The sequence below is a fragment of the Lampetra fluviatilis genome, unplaced genomic scaffold (assembly GCF_964198595.1).
Source record: "Lampetra fluviatilis unplaced genomic scaffold, kcLamFluv1.1 SCAFFOLD_526, whole genome shotgun sequence".
NCBI lineage: Eukaryota > Metazoa > Chordata > Hyperoartia > Petromyzontiformes > Petromyzontidae > Lampetra > Lampetra fluviatilis.
The window spans coordinates 55,001-72,346 of record NW_027620615.1 but is presented as its reverse complement, the minus strand read 5'-3'; the positions used below and the strand labels follow the sequence as shown (position 1 = coordinate 72,346).

At 51.8% G+C, this 17,346-nt stretch overlaps 1 protein-coding gene across 1 annotated transcript in view; it reads left to right on the top strand.

The window, feature by feature from the left end:
- Window positions 1-6,932: 6,932 nt before the first annotated feature.
- Window positions 6,933-17,346, top strand: part of LOC144954151 (serine protease HTRA1-like) — a gene marked incomplete at its 5' end in the record, with an annotated part of 21,255 nt that continues 10,841 nt past the window's right edge. The window contains 3 exons of the mRNA XM_078884717.1: window positions 6,933-7,130; window positions 11,364-11,396; window positions 16,151-16,265. Coding sequence (XP_078740843.1) covers window positions 6,933-7,130; window positions 11,364-11,396; window positions 16,151-16,265 — 346 coding nt within the window. The remainder of the gene's footprint in view (window positions 7,131-11,363; window positions 11,397-16,150; window positions 16,266-17,346) is intronic.

Sequence of the window (17,346 nt, the reverse complement as noted above, 5' to 3'; positions counted from 1 at the left end):
TATGGTGCAGTGTTGAGTCTATGGGTAGTGTTGAGTCTATGGTGCAGTGTTGAGTCTATGGTGCAGTGTTGAGTCTATGGTGCAGTGTTGAGTCTATGGGTAGTGTTGAGTCTATGGTGCAGTGTTGAGTCTATGGGCAGTGCTGAGTCTATGGTGCAGTGTTGAGTCTATGGTGCAGTGTTGAGTCTATGGTGCAGTGTTGAGTCTATGGGCAGTGCTGAGTCTATGGTGCAGTGTTGAGTCTATGGGTAGTGTTGAGTCTATGGTGCAGTGTTGAGTCTATGGGCAGTGCTGAGTCTATGGTGCAGTGTTGAGTCTATGGTGCAGTGTTGAGTCTATGGTGCAGTGTTGAGTCTATGGTGCAGTGTTGAGTCTATGGCGGTTGGTGCAGTGCTGAGTCTATGGTGCAGTGTTGAGTCTATGGTGCAGTGTTGAGTCTATGGTGCAGTGTTGAGTCTATGGGCAGTGTTGAGTCTATGGGCAGTGTTGAGTCTATGGGCAGTGTTGAGTCTATGATGCAGTGTTGAGTCTATTGTGCAGTGCTGAGTCTATGGTGCAGTGTTGAGTCTATGGTGCAGTGTTGAGTCTATGGGCAGTGTTGAGTCTATGGTGCAGTGCTGAGTCTATGGGCAGTGTTGAGTCTATGGTGCAGTGTTGAGTCTATGGTGCAGTGTTGAGTCTATGGTGCAGTGTTGAGTCTATGGTGCAGTGCTGAGTCTATGGTGCAGTGTTGAGTCTATGGTGCAGTGCTGAGTCTATGGTGCAGTGCTGAGTCTATGGTGCAGTGCTGAGTCTATGGTGCAGTGTTGAGTCTATGGTGCAGTGTTGAGTCTATGGTGCAGTGTTGAGTCTATGGTGCAGTGTTGAGTCTATGGTGCAGTGTTGAGTCTATGGTGCAGTGCTGAGTCTATGGTGCAGTGTTGAGTCTATGGGCAGTGTTGAGTCTATGGTGCAGTGTTGAGTCTATTGTGCAGTGCTGAGTCTATGGTGCAGTGTTGAGTCTATGGTGCAGTGTTGAGTCTATGGGCAGTGTTGAGTCTATGGTGCAGTGCTGAGTCTATGGGCAGTGTTGAGTCTATGGTGCAGTGTTGAGTCTATGGTGCAGTGTTGAGTCTATGGTGCAGTGTTGAGTCTATGGTGCAGTGCTGAGTCTATGGTGCAGTGTTGAGTCTATGGTGCAGTGTTGAGTCTATGGTGCAGTGTTGAGTCTATGGTGCAGTGTTGAGTCTATGGTGCAGTGTTGAGTCTATGGTGCAGTGTTGAGTCTATGGTGCAGTGCTGAGTCTATGGTGCAGTGTTGAGTCTATGGTGTAGTGTTGAGTCTATGGGCAGTGTTGAGTCTATGGTGCAGTGTTGAGTCTATGGTGCAGTGTTGAGTCTATGGTGCAGTGTTGAGTCTATGGTGCAGTGTTGAGTCTATGGTGCAGTGTTGAGTCTATGGTGCAGTGTTGAGTCTATGGTGCAGTGTTGAGTCTATGGTGCAGTGTTGAGTCTATGGTGCAGTGCTGAGTCTATGGTGCAGTGTTGAGTCTATGGGCAGTGTTGAGTCTATGGGCAGTGTTGAGTCTATGGGCAGTGTTGAGTCTATGGTGCAGTGTTGAGTCTATTGTGCAGTGCTGAGTCTATGGTGCAGTGTTGAGTCTATGGTGCAGTGTTGAGTCTATGGGCAGTGTTGAGTCTATGGTGCAGTGCTGAGTCTATGGGCAGTGTTGAGTCTATGGTGCAGTGTTGAGTCTATGGTGCAGTGTTGAGTCTATGGTGCAGTGTTGAGTCTATGGTGCAGTGCTGAGTCTATGGTGCAGTGTTGAGTCTATGGTGCAGTGTTGAGTCTATGGGCAGTGTTGAGTCTATGGTGCAGTGTTGAGTCTATGGGCAGTGCTGAGTCTATGGTGCAGTGTTGAGTCTATGGGTAGTGTTGAGTCTATGGTGCAGTGTTGAGTCTATGGTGCAGTGTTGAGTCTATGGTGCAGTGTTGAGTCTATGGGTAGTGTTGAGTCTATGGTGCAGTGTTGAGTCTATGGGCAGTGCTGAGTCTATGGTGCAGTGTTGAGTCTATGGTGCAGTGTTGAGTCTATGGTGCAGTGTTGAGTCTATGGGCAGTGCTGAGTCTATGGTGCAGTGTTGAGTCTATGGGTAGTGTTGAGTCTATGGTGCAGTGTTGAGTCTATGGGCAGTGCTGAGTCTATGGTGCAGTGTTGAGTCTATGGTGCAGTGTTGAGTCTATGGTGCAGTGTTGAGTCTATGGTGCAGTGTTGAGTCTATGGTGCAGTGCTGAGTCTATGGTGCAGTGTTGAGTCTATGGTGCAGTGTTGAGTCTATGGTGCAGTGTTGAGTCTATGGGCAGTGTTGAGTCTATGGGCAGTGTTGAGTCTATGGGCAGTGTTGAGTCTATGATGCAGTGTTGAGTCTATTGTGCAGTGCTGAGTCTATGGTGCAGTGTTGAGTCTATGGTGCAGTGTTGAGTCTATGGGCAGTGTTGAGTCTATGGTGCAGTGCTGAGTCTATGGGCAGTGTTGAGTCTATGGTGCAGTGTTGAGTCTATGGTGCAGTGTTGAGTCTATGGTGCAGTGTTGAGTCTATGGTGCAGTGCTGAGTCTATGGTGCAGTGTTGAGTCTATGGTGCAGTGCTGAGTCTATGGTGCAGTGCTGAGTCTATGGTGCAGTGCTGAGTCTATGGTGCAGTGTTGAGTCTATGGTGCAGTGTTGAGTCTATGGTGCAGTGTTGAGTCTATGGTGCAGTGTTGAGTCTATGGTGCAGTGTTGAGTCTATGGTGCAGTGCTGAGTCTATGGTGCAGTGTTGAGTCTATGGGCAGTGTTGAGTCTATGGTGCAGTGTTGAGTCTATTGTGCAGTGCTGAGTCTATGGTGCAGTGTTGAGTCTATGGTGCAGTGTTGAGTCTATGGGCAGTGTTGAGTCTATGGTGCAGTGCTGAGTCTATGGGCAGTGTTGAGTCTATGGTGCAGTGTTGAGTCTATGGTGCAGTGTTGAGTCTATGGTGCAGTGTTGAGTCTATGGTGCAGTGCTGAGTCTATGGTGCAGTGTTGAGTCTATGGTGCAGTGTTGAGTCTATGGTGCAGTGTTGAGTCTATGGTGCAGTGTTGAGTCTATGGTGCAGTGTTGAGTCTATGGTGCAGTGTTGAGTCTATGGTGCAGTGCTGAGTCTATGGTGCAGTGTTGAGTCTATGGTGTAGTGTTGAGTCTATGGGCAGTGTTGAGTCTATGGTGCAGTGTTGAGTCTATGGTGCAGTGTTGAGTCTATGGTGCAGTGTTGAGTCTATGGTGCAGTGTTGAGTCTATGGTGCAGTGTTGAGTCTATGGTGCAGTGTTGAGTCTATGGTGCAGTGTTGAGTCTATGGTGCAGTGTTGAGTCTATGGTGCAGTGCTGAGTCTATGGTGCAGTGTTGAGTCTATGGGCAGTGTTGAGTCTATGGGCAGTGTTGAGTCTATGGGCAGTGTTGAGTCTATGGTGCAGTGTTGAGTCTATTGTGCAGTGCTGAGTCTATGGTGCAGTGTTGAGTCTATGGTGCAGTGTTGAGTCTATGGGCAGTGTTGAGTCTATGGTGCAGTGCTGAGTCTATGGGCAGTGTTGAGTCTATGGTGCAGTGTTGAGTCTATGGTGCAGTGTTGAGTCTATGGTGCAGTGTTGAGTCTATGGTGCAGTGCTGAGTCTATGGTGCAGTGTTGAGTCTATGGTGCAGTGCTGAGTCTATGGTGCAGTGCTGAGTCTATGGTGCAGTGTTGAGTCTATGGTGCAGTGTTGAGTCTATGGTGCAGTGTTGAGTCTATGGTGCAGTGTTGAGTCTATGGTGCAGTGTTGAGTCTATGGTGCAGTGCTGAGTCTATGGTGCAGTGTTGAGTCTATGGGCAGTGTTGAGTCTATGGGCAGTGTTGAGTCTATGGGCAGTGTTGAGTCTATGGTGCAGTGTTGAGTCTATTGTGCAGTGCTGAGTCTATGGTGCAGTGTTGAGTCTATGGTGCAGTGTTGAGTCTATGGGCAGTGTTGAGTCTATGGTGCAGTGCTGAGTCTATGGGCAGTGTTGAGTCTATGGTGCAGTGTTGAGTCTATGGTGCAGTGTTGAGTCTATGGTGCAGTGTTGAGTCTATGGTGCAGTGCTGAGTCTATGGTGCAGTGTTGAGTCTATGGTGCAGTGTTGAGTCTATGGTGCAGTGTTGAGTCTATGGTGCAGTGTTGAGTCTATGGTGCAGTGTTGAGTCTATTGGCAGTGTTGAGTCTATGGTGCAGTGCTGAGTCTATGGTGCAGTGTTGAGTCTATGGTGTAGTGTTGAGTCTATGGGCAGTGTTGAGTCTATGGTGCAGTGTTGAGTCTATGGTGCAGTGTTGAGTCTATGGGCAGTGCTGAGTCTATGGGCAGTGTTGAGTCTATGGTGCAGTGTTGAGTCTATGGGCAGTGCTGAGTCTATGGTGCAGTGTTGAGTCTATGGGCAGTGCTGAGTCTATGGGCAGTGCTGAGTCTATGGTGCAGTGCTGAGTCTATGGTGCAGTGTTGAGTCTATGGTGCAGTGTTGAGTCTATGGTGCAGTGTTGAGTCTATGGTGCAGTGCTGAGTCTATGGGCAGTGTTGAGTCTATGGTGCAGTGTTGAGTCTATGGTGCAGTGCTGAGTCTATGGTGCAGTGCTGAGTCTATGGGCAGTGTTGAGTCTATGGTGCAGTGCTGAGTCTATGGTGCAGTGTTGAGTCTATGGGCAGTGCTGAGTCTATGGGCAGTGCTGAGTCTATGGGCAGTGTTGAGTCTATGGGCAGTGTTGAGTCTATGGTGCAGTGTTGAGTCTATGGGCAGTGCTGAGTCTATGGGCAGTGTTGAGTCTATGGGCAGTGCTGAGTCTATGGTGCAGTGTTGAGTCTATGGGCAGTGCTGAGTCTATGGGCAGTGTTGAGTCTATGGTGCAGTGTTGAGTCTATGGTGCAGTGCTGAGTCTATGGGCAGTGCTGAGTCTATGGGCAGTGTTGAGTCTATGGTGCAGTGTTGAGTCTATGGTGCAGTGTTGAGTCTGTGGTGCAGTGTTGAGTCTATGGTGCAGTGTTGAGTCTATGGTGCAGTGTTGAGTCTATGGTGCAGTGTTGAGTCTATGGTGCAGTGCTGAGTCTATGGGCAGTGCTGAGTCTATGGTTCAGTGCTGAGTCTATGACAGTGCTGAGTCTATGGTGCAGTGTTGAGTCTATGGTGCAGTGTTGAGTCTATGGGCAGTGTTGAGTCTATGGTGCAGTGTTGAGTCTATGGTGCAGTGTTGAGTCTGTGGTGCAGTGTTGAGTCTATGGTGCAGTGTTGAGTCTATGGTGCAGTGCTGAGTCTATGGGCAGTGCTGAGTCTATGACAGTGCTGAGTCTATGGTGCAGTGTTGAGTCTATGGTGCAGTGTTGAGTCTATGGTGCAGTGTTGAGTCTATGGTGCAGTGTTGAGTCTACGGTGCAGTGTTGAGTCTACGGTGCAGTGTTGAGTCTATGGTGCAGTGTTGAGTCCATGGTGCAGTGTTGAGTCCATGGTGCAGTGTTGAGTCTATGGTGCAGTGTTGAGTCTGTGGTGCAGTGTTGAGTCTATGGTGCAGTGCTGAGTCTATGGTGCAGTGTTGAGTCTATGGTGCAGTGTTGAGTCTATGGTGCAGTGTTGAGTCTATGGTGCAGTGTTGAGTCTATGGTGCAGTGTTGAGTCTATGGTGCAGTGTTGAGTCTATGGGTAACAATGCTGAGTTTATGGGTGGCAGTGTTGAGTCTATGGTGCAGTGCTGAGTCAATGGGTCTCAGTGCTGAGTCTAAGGGCAGTGTTGAGTCTATGGTGCAGTGTTGAGTCTATGGGCAGTGCTGAGTCTATGGGCAGTGTTGAGTCTATGGGCAGTGCTGAGTCTATGGTGCAGTGTTGAGTCTATGGGCAGTGCTGAGTCTATGGGCAGTGTTGAGTCTATGGTGCAGTGTTGAGTCTATGGTGCAGTGCTGAGTCTATGGGCAGTGCTGAGTCTATGGGCAGTGTTGAGTCTATGGTGCAGTGTTGAGTCTATGGTGCAGTGTTGAGTCTGTGGTGCAGTGTTGAGTCTATGGTGCAGTGTTGAGTCTATGGTGCAGTGTTGAGTCTATGGTGCAGTGTTGAGTCTATGGTGCAGTGCTGAGTCTATGGGCAGTGCTGAGTCTATGGTTCAGTGCTGAGTCTATGACAGTGCTGAGTCTATGGTGCAGTGTTGAGTCTATGGTGCAGTGTTGAGTCTATGGGCAGTGTTGAGTCTATGGTGCAGTGTTGAGTCTATGGTGCAGTGTTGAGTCTGTGGTGCAGTGTTGAGTCTATGGTGCAGTGTTGAGTCTATGGTGCAGTGCTGAGTCTATGGGCAGTGCTGAGTCTATGACAGTGCTGAGTCTATGGTGCAGTGTTGAGTCTATGGTGCAGTGTTGAGTCTATGGTGCAGTGTTGAGTCTATGGTGCAGTGTTGAGTCTACGGTGCAGTGTTGAGTCTACGGTGCAGTGTTGAGTCTATGGTGCAGTGTTGAGTCCATGGTGCAGTGTTGAGTCCATGGTGCAGTGTTGAGTCTATGGTGCAGTGTTGAGTCTGTGGTGCAGTGTTGAGTCTATGGTGCAGTGCTGAGTCTATGGTGCAGTGTTGAGTCTATGGTGCAGTGTTGAGTCTATGGTGCAGTGTTGAGTCTATGGTGCAGTGTTGAGTCTATGGTGCAGTGTTGAGTCTATGGTGCAGTGTTGAGTCTATGGGTAACAATGCTGAGTTTATGGGTGGCAGTGTTGAGTCTATGGTGCAGTGCTGAGTCAATGGGTCTCAGTGCTGAGTCTAAGGGCAGTGTTGAGTCTATGACAGTGCTGAGTCTATGGCTGACAGTGTTGAGTCTATGTCTATAACAGTGCTGAGTCTACAACAGCACCGAGTCTATCCCTGACAGCGCTGATTTCCACCTCCACCTCCCCCCCCCTACAGGCAAAGCTGCCGGTGCTGCGTCTGGCTCGTTCGTCATCTCCTCTGCGAGCCGGCGAGTTCGTGGTCGCTGTGGGGAGTCCCTTCAAGCTCCAGAATTCGGTGACCACCGGTGTGGTGAGCTCGGTACAAAGAGGCGGCCACGAGCTTGGATTGCCACACTCGGACGTCGACTACGTGCAGACGGACGCTACCATCAATGTGAGAGCGTGGTGGTGGTGGTGGTTATGAAATCGATGATGTTGCAGACAACACGAGCATCGTTATGAGCATTGTCATGAGCATCATCACAACTATCATCACAGCCATCATCACAACCATCATCACAACCATCATCACAACCATCATCACAACCATCATCATAACCATCATCACAACCATCATCACCACCATCATCATAACCATCATCACAACCATCATCACAACCATCATCACAACCATCATCACAACCATCATCACAACCATCATCACAACCATCATCACAACCATCATCACAACCATCATCACAACCATCATCACAACCATCATCACCACCATCATCACAACCATCATCACAACCATCATCACAACCATCATCACCACCATCATCACAACCATCATCACAACCATCATCACAACCATCATCACAACCATCATCACAACCATCATCACAACCATCATCACAACCATCATCACAACCATCATCACCACCATCATCACCACCATCATCACAACCATCATCACCACCATCATCACAACCATCATCACCACCATCATCACAACCATCATCACAACGATCATCACAACCATCATCACAACCATCATCACCACCATCATCACAACCATCATCACAACCATCATCACCACCATCACAACCATCATCACAACCATCATCACAACCATCATCACAACCATCATCACAACCATCATCACAACCATCATCACAACCATCATCACAACCATCATCACAACCATCATCACAACCATCATCACAACCATCATCACAACCATCATCACAACCATCATCACAACCATCATCACAACCATCATCACAACCATCATAACAACCATCATCACAACCATCATCACAACCATCATCACAACCATCATCACAACCATCATCACAACCATCATCACAATCATCATCACAACCATCATCACAACCATCATCACAACCATCATCACAACCATCATCACAACCATCATCACAACCATCATCACAACCATCATCACAATCATCATCACAGCCATCATCACAGCCATCATCACAACCATCATCACAACCATCATCACAACCATCATCACAACCATCATCACAACCATCATCACAACCATCATCACCACCATCATCACCACCATCATCACAACCATCATCACAGCCATCATCACAACCATCATCACAACCATCATCACAACCATCATCACCACCATCATCACCACCATCATCACAACCATCATCACCACCATCATCACAACCATCATCACAACCATCATCACAACCATCATCACAACCATCATCACAACCATCATCACAACCATCATCACAACCATCATCACAACCATCATCACAACCATCATCACCACCATCATCACCACCATCATCACAACCATCATCACAACCATCATCACAACCATCATCACAACCATCATCACAACCATCACCACATGCACTACCAGTGTGGTGGTGAGTGTGGTGGTGAGTGGTGTGGTGAGTGTAGTGAGTGTGGTGATTGTGGTGAGTGTGGTGAGTGTGGTGGTGAGTGTGAGACTGAGTGTGAGTGTAGTGGTGAGTGTGGTGGTGAGTGTAGTGAGTGTAGTGAGTGTAGTGGTGAGTGTAGTGGTGGTGAGGGTGTGTGTGTCTGTGTGTGTGGTGGTGAGTGTGGTGGTGAGGGTGAGTGTGGTGGTGAGTGTAGTGGTGAGGGTGAGTGTGGTGAGGGTGAGGGTGAAGAGTGTGGTGGTGGGTGTGGTGAGTGTAGTGGTGAGTGTAGTGGTGAGTGTGGTGAGTGTAGTGGTGAGTGTAGTGAGTGTAGTGGTGAGTGTAGTGGTGAGTGTAGTGGTGAGTGTGGTGAGTGTAGTGGTGAGTGTAGTGGTGAGTGTGGTGAGTGTAGTGGTGAGTGTAGTGGTGATTGTGGTGAGTGTAGTGGTGAGTGTAGTGGTGAGTGTAGTGGTGGTGAGTGTAGTGGTGAGTGTAGTGGTGAGTGTAGTGGTGGTGAGAGTGAGTGTGGTGAGTGTAGTGGTGAGTGTAGTGGTGGTGAGTGTAGTGGTGAGTGTAGTGGTGATTGTGGTGAGTGTAGTGGTGAGTGTAGTGGTGGTGAGTGTAGTGGTGAGTGTAGTGGTGATTGTGGTGAGTGTGGTGAGTGTGGTGGTGAGTGTTGTTGTGAGTGTGGTGGTGAGTGTGGTGGTGAGTGTAGTGGTGAGTGTAGTGGTGGTGAGAGTGAGTGTGGTGAGTGTAGTGGTGAGTGTAGTGGTGGTGAGGGTGAGTGTGGTGGTGAGTGTAGTGGTGAGTGTAGTGGTGGTGAGAGTGAGTGTGGTGAGTGTAGTGGTGAGTGTAGTGGTGGTGAGGGTGAGTGTGGTGGTGAGTGTAGTGGTGAGTGTAGTGGTGGTGAGGGTGAGTGTAGTGGTGAGTGTAGTGGTGAGTGTAGTGGTGGTGAGGGTGAGTGTAGTGGTGAGTGTAGTGGTGGTGAGAGTGAGTGTGGTGAGTGTAGTGGTGAGTGTAGTGGTGGTGAGGGTGAGTGTGGTGGTGAGTGTAGTGGTGAGTGTAGTGGTGGTGAGGGTGAGTGTAGTGGTGAGTGTAGTGGTGAGTGTAGTGGTGGTGAGGGTGAGTGTAGTGGTGAGTGTAGTGGTGGTGAGGGTGAGTGTGGTGGTGAGTGTAGTGGTGAGTGTAGTGGTGGTGAGGGTGAGTGTAGTGGTGAGTGTAGTGGTGGTGAGGGTGAGTGTGGTGGTGAGTGTAGTGGTGAGTGTAGTGGTGGTGAGGGTGAGTGTGGTGGTGAGTGTAGTGGTGAGTGTAGTGGTGGTGAGGGTGAGTGTAGTGGTGAGTGTAGTGGTGGTGAGGGTGAGTGTGGTGGTGAGTGTGGTGGTGAGTGTAGTGGTGAGTGTAGTGGTGGTGAGGGTGAGTGTGGTGGTGAGTGTGGTGGTGAGTGTAGTGGTGGTGAGGGTGAGTGTGGTGGTGAGTGTAGTGGTGGTGAGAGTGAGTGTGGTGAGTGTAGTGGTGAGTGTAGTGGTGGTGAGGGTGAGTGTGGTGGTGAGTGTAGTGGTGAGTGTAGTGGTGGTGAGGGTGAGTGTAGTGGTGAGTGTAGTGGTGGTGAGGGTGAGTGTAGTGGTGAGTGTAGTGGTGAGTGTAGTGGTGGTGAGGGTGAGTGTAGTGGTGAGTGTAGTGGTGGTGAGGGTGAGTGTAGTGGTGAGTGTAGTGGTGGTGAGGGTGAGTGTGGTGGTGAGTGTAGTGGTGAGTGTAGTGGTGGTGAGGGTGAGTGTAGTGGTGAGTGTAGTGGTGGTGAGGGTGAGTGTGGTGGTGAGTGTAGTGGTGAGTGTAGTGGTGGTGAGGGTGAGTGTGGTGGTGAGTGTAGTGGTGAGTGTAGTGGTGGTGAGGGTGAGTGTGGTGGTGAGTGTAGTGGTGAGTGTAGTGGTGGTGAGGGTGAGTGTGGTGGTGAGTGTGGTGGTGAGTGTAGTGGTGAGTGTAGTGGTGGTGAGGGTGAGTGTGGTGGTGAGTGTGGTGGTGAGTGTAGTGGTGGTGAGGGTGAGTGTGGTGGTGAGTGTAGTGGTGGTGAGGGTGAGTGTAGTGGTGAGTGTAGTGGTGAGTGTAGTGGTGGTGAGGGTGAGTGTAGTGGTGAGTGTAGTGGTGGTGAGAGTGAGTGTGGTGGTGAGTGTAGTGGTGAGTGTAGTGGTGGTGAGAGTGAGTGTAGTGGTGAGTGTAGTGGTGGTGAGGGTGAGTGTGGTGGTGAGTGTAGTGGGGAGTGTAGTGGTGGTGAGTGTAGTGGTGGTGAGGGTGAGTGTGGTGGTGAGTGTAGTGGTGAGTGTGGTGGTGAGAGTGAGTGGTGGTGAGTGTAGTGGTGAGTGTAGTGGTGGTGAGGGTGAGTGTGGTGGTGAGTGTAGTGGTGAGTGTAGTGGTGGTGAGTGTAGTGGTGGTGAGTGTAGTGTAGTGGTGAGTGTAGTGTAGTGGTGAGTGTAGTGGTGAGTGTAGTGGTGAGTGTAGTGGTGATGAGGGTGAGTGTAGTGGTGGTGAGTGTAGTGGTGGTGAGTGTAGTGGTGGTGAGTGTAGTGGTGAGTGTAGTGGTGGTGAGGGTGAGTGTGGTGGTGAGGGTGAGTGTAGTGGTGGTGAGGGTGAGTGTAGTGGTGGTGAGTGTGGTGGTGGTGAGGGTGAGTGTGGTGGTGAGGGTGAGTGTAGTGGTGGTGAGTGTGGTGGTGGTGAGAGTGAGTGACCATGCTGCATTTTCTCTGTTTCCGGTCTCGGACCTCAAGTACGGGAACTCTGGGGGTCCCCTCGTCAACCTGGTGATCACGTGACCCACACACACCCCCTGCGTGTGTCTGTGTGTGTGTATGTGTGTGTGTCTGTGTGTGTGTCTGTGTATTTGTGTGTTTGTGTGTGTGTGTGTTTCTATGTGTGTGTCTGTGTGTGTGTGTCTGTGTGTCTGTGTGTGTGTATGTGTGTCTGTGTGTGTGTATGTGTGTGTGTATGTGTATTTGTGTGTTTGTGTGGGTGTGTGTCTGTGTGTGTGTCTGTGTGTTTGTGTGTCTGTGTGTGCGTGACTGTGTGTGTGTCTGTGTGTGTGTCTGTGTATGTGTGTTTGTGTGTCTGTGTGTGCGTGTTTGTGTCTGTATGTGTGTGTGTGTTTGTGTCTCTGGGTGTGTGTGTCTGTGTTTGTGTCTGTGTGTGTTTGTGTGTGTCTGTGTGTGTGTATGTGTATTTGTGTGTTTGTGTGGGTGTGTGTGTCTGTGTGTGTGTGTGTGTCTGTGTCTGTGTGTTTGTGTGTCTGTGTGTGCGTGACTGTGTGTGTGTCTGTGTATGTGTGTTTGTGTGTCTGTGTGTGCGTGTTTGTGTCTGTATGTGTGTGTGTGTTTGTGTCTCTGGGTGTGTGTGTCTGTGTTTGTGTCTGTGTGTATGTGTGTGTACGTATGTGTATGTGTGTGTGTATGTGTGTGTGTGTGTATGTGTGTGTATGTGTGTTTGTGTTCTGTGTGTGCGTGTCTGTGTGTATGTGTGTGTGTGTTTGTGTCTCTGTGTCTGTGTGTGTGTATGTGTCTGTGTGTGTGTCTGTGTGTTTGTGTGTGTGTGTCTGTGTGTGTATGTGTCACTGTGTCTGTGTGTATGTGTGTGTGTGTCTGTGTGTGTGTGTTTGTGTATGTGTGTGCGTGTGTATATGTGTGTGTGTATGTGTGTGTATGTGTTTGTGTTCTGTGTGTGCGTGTCTGTGTGTATGTATGTGTGTGTGTGTTTGTGTCTCTGTGTCTGTGTGTGTGTGTGTGTATGTGTCTGTGTGTGTGTCTGTGTGTCTGTGTGTGTGTCTGTGTGTTTGTGTGTGTGTCTGTGTGTGTATGTGTCACTGTGTCTGTGTGTATGTGTGTGTCTGTGTGTGTGTGTTTGTGTATGTGGACGGGTGCGAGGGGCTGGTAACCCCTCCACCTTCAATTAACCACCACTAAACTACGAATTAAACATAAACCTGTAATTAATAAGCTTGTGCCGGAGGCCCCGGGGGGTCAGGCTTTTATGACGTCTCCTGGCCAAACCCCATTTGGCGGAGCCAGGAGATTGAATTTTAACCCTCGGGGCTCCTCCAGAAACAACGAAAAACCATTGCGGATGGCCACGTGGAATGTTCGAACGCTCACTGCGGAGGAGAGGCTGCCACTCCTCTGTCGGGAGCTGGACCGGTACCGCCTGGATCTCTGTGGCATTCAGGAGGTCCGGTGGACCGGTTCTGGCTCCTGCCACCATGAGGGGTGGACAGTCCTCTACTCGGGGCAGGAGACTGCCAAACAACAGGGTGTGGCTCTTCTTCTGAACAAAAGAATGAAGGGGGCGTGGGAGCGTGGCGGTGAGGTGTGGGAAGCTGTAAGCCCCAGGATACTTTGGGCTCGCCTTCCCATCAACCAGAGGCGAGGAGTGGTGGTCGTGGTTACTTATGCCCCCACCGAAGACGAACATCCGTGGAGGGATGCAGGCAAAGCCGATGAGTCAGACGCTTTCTATGACCTCCTGTCACAGGTGCTGGCTAAAGTGGCCACTCGGGACAGAGTCATCTTGTTGGGTGACTTCAATGCCCGAGTTGGTCATGATGCTGGCACCTGGTCTGGAGTGATTGGAAGGCATGGGCCAGATCAGCTCAATAATAACGGTAGGAGGCTGCTAGATTTTTGTGCAGCCCATGGGCTTGTAATTACCAACACGCTCTTCCGGCATCGGCGCATCCACACAACATCATGGATACATGCCGGGTCCAAGCAAGAACATCTGCTGGACTACATAGTGACGGACCAGCGGATGCGAGCCCATGTCCTTGACACCAGGACCTACCGTGGAGCTGATCTGACCTCTGACCATCGACTAGTCATCTGTAAGATGCGCCTGCCATTCTTCCACTCCGGTGGTGGGTGTACACCCAGGACCCCATTCCAACCAAAAGTGGCCTGGTCTCAGCTAGCTGATGAAAGTTGCAAGCGAGAATTTCATCATTGCTTGCAGCTGGGGTTGGCATCGTCCCCCACTCCACCTGATGTCGAGGGTAAATGGGCGAGGTTTAAGACTGTGACTCATGCAGCTGCAATGGCTGCTTTTGGTACGCGGTCCAGACCTCCCCAGAAACCCTGGCTGACGGAGGAGGTGTTCAGGTTAATTGAGAAAAAGCGACAGGCCCACTCTCATCGCCTACAGCATCCCACGTCAGAGAATGAGAAGGTTTACCGCAGCCTTCGCTCGGAGGTTCGGAGAGCCGTAAGGCGCTGTAAGGATGGGTGGTGGTCGCGGGTTGCTGAGGAGATGGAGTCTGCCTCAGTGGCCCGCAATCACAAATCATTATTTAACTCCATCAAAAAAGTAACCTGCAGCGCCACACCTATTACCATCATTAGAGGAAAAAACGGTGATCCAATCTCCGACCCCCAGGAACAGGTTTGCAGATTTGCTGAGCATTTCTGTGAGGTCCTGGGGGAGGGAAAATCTCTCAGCCAGGAAAACATCATGGTACAAAGTGGGGATAACCCTGCTGAGGCTGCGGTGCCTCAAATATTGGAAGAGGTCACCCCCTGTGAGTGGCTGGCTGAGGTACCAGCTGTTGAGGAAGTACTGAGGGCGATCCGGAGTCTGAGACCAGGGAAGGCACCGGGCAGAGATGATCTCCCAAGCGAAATGCTGAGGGAGGGTGGCGTTTGTGCACAGACTGCCCTATATGACATCATAACAACAGTCTGGACCACTGGACGGGTTCCGCAGGACTGGAAGGATGCCCTGGTGGTCCCCCTCTTTAAGAAGGGGGACCGTACCGACTGTAACAACTACAGGGGCATCTCACTCCTCAGTGTGCCGGGTAAGGTCCTGGCAAGGATTATTCAACATCGCCATGCTAGGCATGCTGAGGAGAGGCTTGCGGAGCCCCAATGCGGTTTCAGGAAAGGGCGGTCCTGCACAGATGCCATATTTTCTGTCCGTTTGCTACAGCAGAGGTGTAGGGAATTCCAAAAAGACCTACATCTCTGCTTTATTGACCTGGTCAAGGCCTATGATACCATCAGTAGGACTGGGCTCTGGGTTGTTCTTCGTGCTTTCGGAGTCCCTGACCCTCTGCTCATGATCATTAAGGAGCTTCATGATGGTGAGCGGGCCCGGGTAAAACTACGTGGCCGGGAGTCGGAGCCTTTCCCTGTACACCTTGGGGTGCGACAGGGATGTCCTCTGGCTCCCACATTATTTAACATCTATTTCGACTGCGTAGTTCGTGAAGCCTTCAATAGCTGTACCGGGGGAATTACCATTTGGTACAGATATAATGGGAGGCTGATCGACGCCCGGGTGCGATCAAGGGATGGCTCCCTATTGGTCAACCACGTTATGTATGCCGATGATTTGGTAATAGCTGCTCATTCAGAAGAGGAGTTGGAGACGCTGCTTCTGAGACTGGAGTGTGCCACTAAGAGGTGGGGCCTTACCATCAGCCCCACCAAAACTAAGCACCTGCCTGGGTATTTTGTACCATCGGGCACTCCACCCCCACAACTCCCAATCGGTGATAGGGCAGTAGTGGAGAGAGTGGAGAGTTTTCCATACCTGGGCAGTGTGCTCATGACCGGCTCCAGTTTATCAGCAGAGGTCTCACTCCGAATCAGTCGAGCGGCAATATCTTTTCATCGGTTGCGTAACGCTGTGTGGACGCTACCTGGTCTGTCGCTCCGCACGAAGCTTCAGGTCTTCTCGGCCACGGTCATTCCCTCCCTTCTCTACGCTTGCGAAACGTGGACCCCCCTAGTGGAGCATCTTCGCCGGTTGGAAACATTTAGGCTGGCCTGCCTACGATCCATCCTGGGTTTAACCAGGCTGGATTGTGTGAGGAGCTCACAAGTCCTTGAAAGATCTGAGCAAAGTCCCATCAGTGAGCTCCTCCGGCAGGCAAGGCTGCGTTGGCTGGGTCATGTAGCCCGCATGCCCAGCCACCGCATGCCTAAACAGCTTTTGTTCGGCCGGATCCAAGGGGCTAAACGGGCGCGGCACGGGCTAGAGAAGAGATGGAGTGATGTGGTACAGGAGGACGTGGAGCTGAGTGGACTTGCCGATGACTGGTACCAGCGGTGTCAAGATCGGCCTCAGTGGAGGAGGCTCGTGAAGGACGCTACTGGGCAGTTGGAGGCAGTCGCCCTCCAACAACAACGGAGGGCGGAGGAGCGACGCTCACAACAACGAGCGGAGCGCCGGGTGGCTAAAGCACAGCAAGTTGGCACAGTAGGGGGCACAGGTGGTGCATCAGCCAGTCATCTCGGTCATCTCGGTCAGTCGACCCGTGGCACCTGGGTCTGCCCCGTGACCTCCTGCCAGCGGGCATTCGACACTTCACGTGGCCTCAGGGTGCACATGGCCTGGCACAAGCGTCGTGGTGACGTCACCGCCACTTAGTGGCGAATGGCGGTTGTTGTTGTTGTTGTATGTATGTGTATGTGTGTGTATGTATGTCTGTATGTGTATGTCTGTACGTATGAATGCGTGTCTATGCATCTGATGTCCGAGCGTGGCACCGTATCTGCGCGCGAGTGGCTAGGATGGAGAGGTCATCGGCATCAACACCCTCAAAGTGACCGCTGGGATCTCCTTCGCAATCCCCGCTGACCGGATCAGACGCTTCCTGAAGGAGACACACCAACGGCAACTCCACGGTGACCCCCATCTCTAGCGCCGTGACCCCCCCATCTCTAGCGCTGTGACCCCCCCATCTCTAGCGCCGTGACCCCCCCATCTCTAGCGCCGTGACCCCCCCATCTCTAGCGCCGTGACCCCCCCATCTCTAGCGCTGTGACCCCCATCTCTAGCGCCGTGACCCCCCCATCTCTAGCACTGTGACCCCCATCTCTAGCGCTGTGACCCCCCCATCTCTAGCACTGTGACCCCCATCTCTAGCGCTGTGACCCCCCCATCTCTAGCACTGTGACCCCCATCTCTAGCGCTGTGACCCCCATCTCTAGCGCTGTGACCCCCCCATCTCTAGCACTGTGACCCCCATCTCTAGCGCTGTGACCCCCCCATCTCTAGCGCCGTGACCCCCATCTCTAGCGCTGTGACCCCCATCTCTAGCGCTGTGACCCCCCCATCTCTAGCGCTGTGACCCCCCCATCTCTAGCGCCGTGACCCCCATCTCTAGCGCTGTGACCCGCCCATCTCTAGCGCCGTGACCCCCCCATCTCTAGCGCCGTGACCCCCCCATCTCTAGCGCCGTGACCCCCCCATCTCTAGCGCCGTAACCCCCCCATCTCTAGCGCCGTGACCCCCCCCATCTCTAGCGCCGTGACCCCCCCATCTCTAGCACCGTGACCCCCCCATCTCTAGCGCCGTGACCCCCCCATCTCTAGCGCCGTGACCCCCACATCTCTAGCGCCGTGACCCCCCCATCTCTAGCGCCGTGACCCCCCCATCTCTAGCGCCGTGACCCCCCCATCTCTAGCGCCGTGACCCCCCCATCTCTAGCGCCGTGACCCCCCCATCTCTAGCGCCGTGACCCCCCCATCTCTAGCGCCGTGACCCCCCCATCTCTAGTGCCGTGACCCCCCATCTCTAGCGCCGTGACCCCCCCATCTCTAGCGCCGTGACCCCCCCATCTCTAGCGCCGTGACCCCCCTATCTCTAGCGCCGTGACCCCCATCTCTAGCACTGTGACCCCCATCTCTAGTGCTGTGACCCCCATCTCTAGCAGTGTGACCCCCCCATCTCTAGCACTGTGACCCCCATCTCTAGCACCGTGAC